Here is a 9683-nt window from a genome sequence, read left to right on the forward strand (position 1 = left end):
TGGCGTCTGAAACTGACCTCAGGGGCCTAAATGAAATAGGTGACTTAATGTGAGCCTGGCCTCTGGGATATAAGTCTTTCTCGTGATATAATTTCACAGAAGTCTCTCTCACATTTATAAATCGTACGTAATATGTTTGAAATAGCAAAGGGCGACCGTTATTCGGACGTTTTTTTTTTTTCCGGAAGTTTCGACGCGGAGCCGGTGTTTCCCCGGCGACGTAACGGTTGCTGCCGCTGGGTCTTCAAGCAGGAAAAAGCGCCAACTTACGCTGCGCCGCCTGAATCGTCAAACACTCTGTAAATGTCTCTCAGAGCGGGTTTTCCGTCCAACATATCAAACTTCAGTGTGGAATGACTCGTTCGGGTGAGAGTTTAGACGCTGTGTGGATTTGCGATAGTTGGTTTTCTGTGAGTGAACTGTTACAAACGGCGTGTTGCCTGTCTTTTCTCCTCCGCATCGTTTTGACCCAGTTTTGCGGCGGTGTTTTGTCCGTAAAGCGCTCAACAATACCGCTTTATTGCGCCACCGTAGCTCCTTCCTAACGCCATTAACTAAAACAAAGGCTGCTAATGTCAACAGCTCTTTGTCAAAAGTTGAGCGGCACATTGAAAACAAGAAGAAGCGCCCGTAAGTTAGCCATAGCCAGCTACCATGTTATATAACGCGTTGTGCAGCCGGTAACTTGTGCTGCGTTTAATAAACCAGAGCTGTCTGCGTTCATTTAATGTGCGTCGTTTTGTTGTAGTCGCATAACTGCGCAGTAACAACTTAGTGCGTAGTTGCTTTCGTTCTCGTTGAACTCTCGATGGCGCCTTCTGAAACTAAACTGTGTTTCCATTTCTTGCCAGCGGGGTGCGCTGTTGCATCTCAGTAGAAAAGACAGAGAGGTTAAAACTACATCGCCCCCTTCAAGATGCCAGGCCTGCAGGGTGAAAACGTCGTGGCGGCGCTGGGGAGCCCCATCAAGAAGAGCAAACTGTCTCTGAAGTTCCTCCAGAAGAAGGAGACCAAACGAGCTCTGGACTTCTCTGAACCTCCAGCAGATGAACCCAAACCGGCCGAAGCAGTGGAGCCTGAGGCCAGGTGGGTCTGTGCTGTCAGGGTGTGATTTGTTTGGGGTTATACCAAGTTCAAAAAGGCTGATTTATTGGGGCCTTGTTGATGAATGGTGAAACACGCAGTTTAAATCATCATCAATCAACCAAGAGCCGTTTGAAATTTGACAAAACCTCAATTTACTAGTTCAATCAGATGTTAGTCAGTTGTGTTGTGATGATAGAGGTCAAATGTGTGACAGCGGCTTTATATTTCAGCGCTGTCGCTCTGAAAAGACGCACTGGCCTGCAAATCTTGTTCTACAGATGTAAGAAAGCGTGTTTCTTTGGCCCAACAGAGGTCACATCGTCATGACTTTAGTTGTTTTTTTCGTCGAAAAATGGAAACTGTGACGCCAAAATGATAATTCGCGTTAATTTTGAATCATTTGGCAATCACAATATGGTTATGTTTGTGCAGCCGTAGTTTTATACGTGTTAAGAAGTTGGTTTCGTATAATGTACAAAAAGTGGTGGACGATCTCTTCGCTCCAGTGAAACAGCAACAATCAGAGAAGTAACTCGTAGCTGGTGACGGTTTCCTCTCTTTTTAATTTGACACTCTGTTTTCTTGTCCACTGTTCAGCGGCTGTGATCCGGCGGCCCCTGGTCCTTCTCCGTGCCCGGCCTCACCCGCTCTTCTGCCCGGTGAGAAGAGGGAGAACCTGGTGCCGTTCGTGGGGCTCAACAACTTGGGCAACACCTGCTATTTGAACAGCGTCTTACAGGTGGGTGAGCGTCAGAGATACGACGGATACGTGTAGCGTGTGTGTACAGTAGACACACGTGTGTAGGAAGGGTTGTGCATCTCACAGTATGTGTAGTTATTTGACTTTAAATAAGTAGAACTAATGTTTAACTAATGAGAGAGAAACATGGACACAAAACCTTTTTAAACACAAATTATTGTCATTCTCATGAAATTCAGTTTCTGTATCAAAGCATGAACATTATAAGTTACTAAATTAAGATCCACATATTCCTTCGTCATGGATTTAACATTTTACATAACATATAAAGCCTTCATACAGTCTGTAGGAAACACCATTACTCTGCCAGGTTAGATTAAAGGTGGACATAAACACTGCAGTGTCTGCTGTGGTTGATGTAGAACAGATAAGACCTGTAGATAAGTGGTTGCTCCACAGCATTCCCCCGACTGATGTACGGTGTGCTTACATCTGATCCTCTCACTGTAGCTTGTTTGTATTGGCAGCGTTTGGATCTAAAGAGACAGACGGGCACTGGAGGATGATCTCACCTGTTCAAATAGTGCCTGTGGTTGTATTTCATGTCTTTAGAGTAAGAGACTTAGAACATATATGTGTAACTCTTCCTTTGTGTTATTATCGTGTACTGTTACTGGTATCAGCAGTGTGGAAAGGCTTTAAGTAGCGACTCAAGTTTCCTCATAAAAGAATATAGAAGGTATTAAAAGTGTTAGATTTCCCCACAAAGATCTAAAACAGCTATTTTAGGCTATAATAGGAAATAACATTACTTAGCAAATGTGATTTAAGCAAATATTGTCTCCTTATCCAGGTTCAGGTCAATACATTCATGTGCTTGGTAAATAATTAAAGGTCTTATCACAGAATCACACAGCTGCCTCCAATAAAAATGACTTCAAAGTTTAACCTCACAGAAACCCTGTTGTCTTTGTTTTCCCTCGGTGACTAACGTTGTTGTCTCTTTGCTCCTGCAGGTGCTGTACTACTGCCCGGGGCTCAGAGAAGGCATAAAGACACTATACACTGTGTCCAAAAGAAAAGACAAATCCAAGGAAGAAACTGATAAAAGCGAAGAGGTTGGTACAAAACAAAGTACGCTTTTATTTTGTACAAAATTAACATTTGCCAACAGTTGTATAATATAGTGTAACTAAGTGTCCCTGTTGTGTCGAGACCATCTAAGCTTATTTGATACGAACTACAAACATTTTATTGATGTTTTGTATTTTATTTGTCTCAGCAGTCAGAAGTTGAGGCTTTGCCACCTCAAATCGAGCTCCTCGGGAGCTTCAACAGTCTGATGACGTCAGTGGAGCAGCTGCAGTCCGACTTCCTGCTCAACCCCGACAGCTTCAGTGAAGGAGAACTCGCCACACCGCCTCGCAGAATCCTCCACACACTGCGGTAATGATGTGGTCACGTTTAATCATAGGTTGTAACTAAACATTCACATTGTTCGGTAGCTCATTTCTGCCCAAATGAATGAGTGATTAAGGACAAAACTGCAGAAAAATCAAACAATGTATCTACACCTTTCTTGTCTATCTTCAGCTGTTGACTGTTTGTTAAGTTGTCAAGTTCAAAAGTTAAAAAACGACATTTTTCATATTCATATTTACTTTAAAGCAACAGTTACACAGCCAAAGAATAACATTTTTAAAGCTGAAATAAGCAAAATCTTTTCTTGAGTAATCAACTTAATTATTTAACAGTTCATAAATCATTAAGATTGTTTTTCCTTCAGTAAACTAATTGACTGTGTGTGTTACAGGCAGCTGAACCCCATGTATGAAGGCTATCTTCAGCATGATGCCCAGGAGGTGCTGCAGTGCATCCTGGGATATATCCAAGAGGCTTGTGACACCATCAGGAAGGAGCAGGAGTCGACGAGGAAGGACGAAGACGCGACTGAGGTTAAAGTTGAGAATGGTGTCCATGTCGGTCCCAGCAGCTCGGCAGCAGAATCTCAAACTCCCACAGAAGAGGACGGCCAAGTCAGCGGCAAGAGAAAGAGTGACACTGAAGTGGGAAACGCCAAGAAGAAGCCAAAATCGGTGAAGTCTAAGAAATCGGATGCAGAGGAAGACGGCATCAGTAGAAATAAACCCTTCACTCGCTCCAAAAGGAGGTCCTCTAGTGACATCACTGTAGACAGCAGCCAGAACAAAGAGGGGAAGGCAGAAGATGAAGGGATGAAGACACCGAGTAAGGAGGAGGAGGAAGGCGGGAGTGACGCTGAGGGGAAAGCACCTAAAGAGGCAGATGGGAAGAAGAAGAAGAAGGCCAAGCTGAGCTGGCTGAGGCCTTCTGGGAAACAACCGAGTATCTTCTCCAAGTTCCGCAGCGTGGGGAAGATCAGCTGCACGACCGTGAAGAACCAAATCAAATCAGAGAACGAGAACGGGAACGGGCTGACGGACGACCACAGTCACAATGAGAAGACCGGCGAGCAGAAATCACCGCAAAGCGCGGCTGAAGAGACGGCAGTGAAACCTCAAGGTGGGAGATTAATACTTTGATTAGGTGAGCTGAGTTTAGATCAGCAGGTTTCTCCTAAGATCCCTCAGTGTTAATACCACAAACTGTATATGACTGATAAAAGGGGAGAGTAAACACCGCCACGTTATTCTATTGAAAGTATTTATTTCACACGTACACATCAAATATACAGAGTACTCCTCCTTACAGTTTTCTCCATTCAGAGTAGCCGTCACTCTCCAACAGATTGGAGCCTCAGATGGCCTTTCAAAGAGTTTCTGTCTTAATGTGCATTTTATTGTAAAAGCAGCCTTCAAGCTATTGGAATAGAGAGTAAGAAGAGAAGTCAGTGCTTCATATGTGACTTCAGACATGAAACATGACAGGTCACTCAGGTATGTCTCTCCGTGTCTCCGTTCTATTCAGACGGCCTGGATCTGATGGAGCGCTTGTTCCAGGGCCAACTGGTTCTGAGGACTCGCTGTCTGGAGTGTGAGAGCTTCACAGAGAGGAGGGAGGACTTCCAGGACATCAGCGTCCCAGTGCTCGATGACCAACCCAGCAGCCCGGACGACCTCTCCGAGGGTGAGCACTTCTACACCCGCACCCTGCACCCGCTCCAAGAATAAGGCAATAAGTTGACTGAAAGCATGCAAAACAATCAATTTACATAATGTAGTATCACATAGAATCATTTAAAATAACTGCACAGTGAAAACATACACAGGGAAATCTGGAAAAAAGTTTTTATTACAGTGTCCCCCTCTGCAAAATACATTTGAAAGGCAATCTTATCCTGCATATCCAGAGAAAGAAGGTGTTCTGTGAATTAAAATGACATCAAAACATATAAAAATATCGTGTAATGAACATTCCTCTTCCTTCCATACCACAATGTAGACAAAATAAGGATTTATTCAGTAACTGATACTTTCTCTCTCTGCAGTTTCTCCTGATCCTAAACCAGAGCTGAAGACTCTGACGTGGGCCATCGGGCAGTTTGCTTCAGTGGAGCGGATCGTTGGGGAGGACAAATACTTCTGTGAGACCTGTCATCATTACACTGAGGCTGAGAGGAGTCTGCTGTTTGACAAAACTCCTGAAGTCATCACCATCCACCTGAAGCGCTTCTCTGCCAACGGCTTGGAGTGAGTTGATGAACTGTCAACACATTTACTGTCAGTTTGTTCCACTGTTCTGTCCTGCAGTGCTCCTGTGGTGGCGGATTGGTATATAGAGTATAGACGTATTGGTCACTGTGAATGTGAAATCAGATTAATGATTTTACAGATTCAAAAGGCTCATGTTTGATTTTCCTCTCAGAAATACACATTTAGTTGCTTAAAATGGATTTTTATTCAGTTGACAGTCCACTGCTGTTGAGAGAAAAAAGGTCTTTTGACAACTTATACTTCCACTAACTGAAAGTGAAGAGGAAAACAAGTTATCAGACTAAAGAAGATGTTACAGGTATCACACAGGAACAGAACAGGGAACGTCTGTCGTCTTGAATAGTGACACGGTCATGATATTCACTCCTCTGTTTCTCCTCCTAGGTTGGACCCGTATGCAGGTCTGTCTAAAGTGAACACTCCCTTGCAGACGCCTTTGACCTTGTCCCTGGAGGAGTGGTGCACCCGGCGCTCGTCTGCAACGGCTCAGCGCTATCAGCTGTTTGCGGTGGTCATGCACAGCGGCATCACTATCAGCAGCGGCCACTACACCGCCTACGTCCGCGTGTCCGATCTGAAAGATGCGAAGCTCTGGCTGCAGGACAGAAAAGAAACGGAGGAGGAGGAGGAGGAGGAGGAGAGTAAAGAGGGGACGCGGGTGAAAGAGGAAGTGTTGGACTATGATGACGGAGAGGTGTCGTTCAGCCTTCCCGCAAGGAGAGCTGCGAGTTTGGCCAGCAACAAACCGGGAGGCAAGAAGCTGTCGGAGGGTGGGGTCGGACTCCTGGGGGGCCAGAGGAGTTTGTCCAGTTACGACCTCGGCAACAGCAGCAAACACACGGAGAAAGCAGCCAGCAGCGGAGCCTCAGAGGGATCCAAACGGAGGAAAACCATCAACAGTCAGGGCCTTAAAAAGGAGCCTGGAGTCGGAGAGGAGGCCTCCGTGAGCTCCTGCGGCGGAGTGGAGGCCACAGAGCAGCAGGCCTTGAACAACCTCCTCCAATACGAGGGCAAGTGGCTGCTGTTCGATGACTCTGAGGTGCGTTTGTTTGAGGAGGAGGATTTCCTGCGAGCATGCTCTCCTGAGACCTGCTCGTCATCGACACCGTACCTGCTGTTCTACAGAAGGATGCCAGAACCGGGACTCTAACACGAACACAAGGACCGCCAGTCAGGCGTTCTGGCAGCTCAACACTCACACAGTTGTATTTTGTAATACTACCAACTGTGCCAAAAACACACTGGCTGCCTGAACTGAAGATACTTTTCAGCCCACAAAGCCACTGAAACAGTCTGGTCTCACTGCGGGGCCGAAGCTGTTTAGACCCACTCATGAACTTGTATGCCGGGACAGACAAATGGGGATTTGTCTGTGTGCCAGGGATGATTTGAGCCGCCTTTTTATTTTTTTGGATGTGATTCTCGCCTCTGTAAACTGAGCACAGTTAATGAGTACAGGCCTCTTTTTGCTGTGTGTACTATTATTTCTTGGACACTGGCTTTGATATGTTTTCTGTTTTTTTTTTTTTTACAAATTGGAAAAGCACTTTTGAACTAAAAATTTAAAGAAGTGAAAATGCAAAATGTAAAAATCTTTTCTAGCTGATTTACTTTTATATAATCCATTCATTTGCATTTACAGGAGAAGATGTTGGTGCTGAGTATATTTTAAATAGATTACTCCACAAAAAAAAGCCAAATAAAACACAAAAGGTCCTTTCAAGTAATGCAGAATACGCTTCATGAGGTTAGAGAGAATACGCTGAAGTTTTATTTCTGCTATATTTTCTTTGGCTTCACTTCTAAAGTTTTGCACTAATTCCTCGTCCTCAAGTTTTTACATTCAAAATTTTTTTAAATATAAATTTGAAGCCTGAATATGCTGATAGAAAAACCTACAGTGTTGGATTGACTTATATTTTTGCATAAAACACACTAAACTGTCCATCCTCCAGTGTATATACCAAGCTTGGCTCTGTTTATGCAGGCTGCTGACTTTCTCACTCACAAGCTTCAAGGTGCCAATTCAAAGTGAAGATGTGTGAAACTTAAACCCTTAATATATTTATAAATCTTCAGTAAAGGTTCTAAGATGTTTATCGAGGTTATAAACTGCCTCTTCAGCTTCCATATCTAATTCAGTCTGGAGCTAATCATTTGCATATTTATGCAAATCTGGATTTGTTATTTACAGGCTTAGTTTCTTACTTGAACATGTTCCATACTTCTGAGTCTGTCCCTGTGGATACTCAAATAATGACTCCTATTGATCGAGCATTGCATTTGTTTTGTGCGTTTAGCGTATTTTTGTTGTAATTAATAACGTAACGTAGCTTTTCAGGTTTAAAAATGTGGTCATAAGGAATTACAGGTATCTAGTTGCAAATATTCAGTAAAGATGACATTATTCATCTCAGGTTCAGCAGAGTTTATAAATCCAATCATGGTTTCAGGGATTAAATCGGATATTTAGCTGTAGCTTCATGAGCAATAACCATTATTGGCCATATTCAGTCATAAGTACCTGGGAAAGGTTTCCAAAGCAAGTTTTGGAATTTAATGTAATGTGACAACAGTCCCAGTTAGTGTTGTCTCCTTTAAACTGTACCTCATTCCAGCTGTGATTACATTAATGTTGGCAGGTTCTTACTATAAGCAATAAAGTTTTTACCTTCACATGTCCTCACTCACCATCCTTTTGTTGCCAGACATTATGGCCATATTCTTACATCCTACTGATGTGTCGTCTCCAACGTAACATTAATCCTACATAAACACAAACATAGAAGACAGCAGCATACACCAACTGAACATTAAAATATTTATTTAGTAAAATATTTAAAATAAACAAAACAAAACTACATAAAATTATACAAGGATGTTTGAAGTACCTAACTTTAAAACATTCTTTCAACTAAAAATGATAATAAAGCGTCATGATAAATAATGGTACCATTTTTTGCATGTTTTCATTTTTTTCTCCCCCCCTCCATTTTGAATTACATAAACTTTCAAGTTGTAAAATGCATTGCTACACCGTAATAAAAAAAGTGCACACATGAAATTGAATACAGATTTTTGACACATAGTACATAATTAAATAGACACCTTGACTTTTAAAATTGTACCTTTTCTGCTGAAATAAAATAAAAATTGTTTTGGCACTATAAGTCACTAATAAAGGGATCACAGAGCATTCTTGGTTTTCAGTGGCTTGTTTGTTTACATCCAGCAGATTCTGTTGCTTTCAGAACCGAAGGCTAACATGATTAGCTTTTTTTAAAAATGGTTGCGTAGGGACGAATATAAAGACATGTCCCCCCGTGTGGCAAAAGGCCAGCAAAGAAAAATTCTAAATGTCAAGGTATCTCTTTAATCTTTAAGATCCACTTGTTCGTCCCTCTGATTGTGTAACAGTTTGCCTGTAAACAACTTAAGACACTGGAATGACGTACCAAGCTGCAACACGTTTAGCCTTTCTTTTAACACACTCTCCGAAACACTGACCAACTTTGGAGACACTCCTATTTACACTTGAGAATAAATTAATATTGCAATTTCTGTAATGTGTGTGCGTGTGTGTGTGTGTCTGTAGTGTCTTCATCTTCAAATGTCAAGCTTGCGAAGACTCATTCTGCTGAAGGAATCTCTGGAAATCAGAAAAAAGAAAAAAAGTTTTGATTTACAAAGACAGATTTGTTTGAAACTGAACACAATGGGGGATTTAAGTTCCTTCAGACCCAATGATTTTGGGTTTATGTAGCTTATCTGCCATTTTAATTCTCACTTTTACTATTCTCACAAGCCAGATGTCTTTTTACAAGACTGTAAGGCTGGGAGGACTAAAATGTCGTATTTTCATCCAGATCTGTGAAACGAAACTTTAAAATCCACACATGCTATACGACCGATGTAAATGACAAATGTAGGGTTCCCATTGTGATGCTGATGAAAACGTCCAGGTGTTACATGACGTTAGGTTGCATACACACACAGACTTGCTGTTATAAATTCATAAATGTACTGTATTGCTTTCTATAATATTGTTTTTCTGCAATACAGCTCTAAAAACTGCCCTCACTTAGCAGAAAATCAGTGACCAGTGGGAACCGTACATGAGATATCAAACACGGGACAGACTCAAAACAGCGTCACAAAATGTAGTCTGAAAGTCACAAACTACCTTGTCAAGCTGTCCGTTTGCT

At 42.4% G+C, this 9683-nt stretch overlaps 2 protein-coding genes across 15 annotated transcripts in view; one reads left to right on the forward strand and one right to left on the reverse strand.

Moving 5' to 3' along the window:
* Nucleotides 1–215: 215 nt before the first annotated feature.
* usp1 (ubiquitin specific peptidase 1) lies at nucleotides 216–8154 on the forward strand. Of its 2 annotated transcripts, none has more exons than XM_035652664.1 (9): nucleotides 216–366; nucleotides 852–1086; nucleotides 1684–1825; nucleotides 2803–2904; nucleotides 3069–3232; nucleotides 3600–4327; nucleotides 4733–4891; nucleotides 5253–5454; nucleotides 5863–8154. In XM_035652664.1, the coding sequence occupies exons 2-9, from the start codon at nucleotides 917–919 to the stop codon at nucleotides 6626–6628; spliced, it is 2433 nt and encodes an 810-aa protein (XP_035508557.1). In that variant the 5' UTR covers nucleotides 216–366; nucleotides 852–916; the 3' UTR covers nucleotides 6629–8154. The 2 variants fall into 2 exon arrangements, with proteins under 2 accessions (XP_035508557.1, XP_035508558.1); XM_035652665.1 differs by having other exon boundaries at nucleotides 3072–3232.
* A 131-nt stretch (nucleotides 8155–8285) lies between these two features.
* dock7 (dedicator of cytokinesis 7) overlaps nucleotides 8286–9683 on the reverse strand; it is a 44430-nt gene continuing 43032 nt past the window's right edge. For 7 of the 13 annotated variants that reach the window (XM_035652661.1, XM_035652659.1, XM_035652663.1 and 4 more), the window contains one exon: nucleotides 8286–9127. In XM_035652661.1, the coding sequence (XP_035508554.1) occupies nucleotides 9085–9127 (43 nt within the window). In that variant the 3' untranslated portion in view covers nucleotides 8286–9084. The remainder of the gene's footprint in view (nucleotides 9128–9683) is intronic. The other 6 variants (XM_035652653.1, XM_035652658.1, XM_035652654.1 and 3 more) reach the window with 1 other exon arrangement.

Source organism: Morone saxatilis, unplaced genomic scaffold, assembly GCF_004916995.1.
Source record: "Morone saxatilis isolate NCDOM2014 unplaced genomic scaffold, NCSU_SB_2.0 Contig12, whole genome shotgun sequence".
Lineage (NCBI taxonomy): Eukaryota > Metazoa > Chordata > Actinopteri > Moronidae > Morone > Morone saxatilis.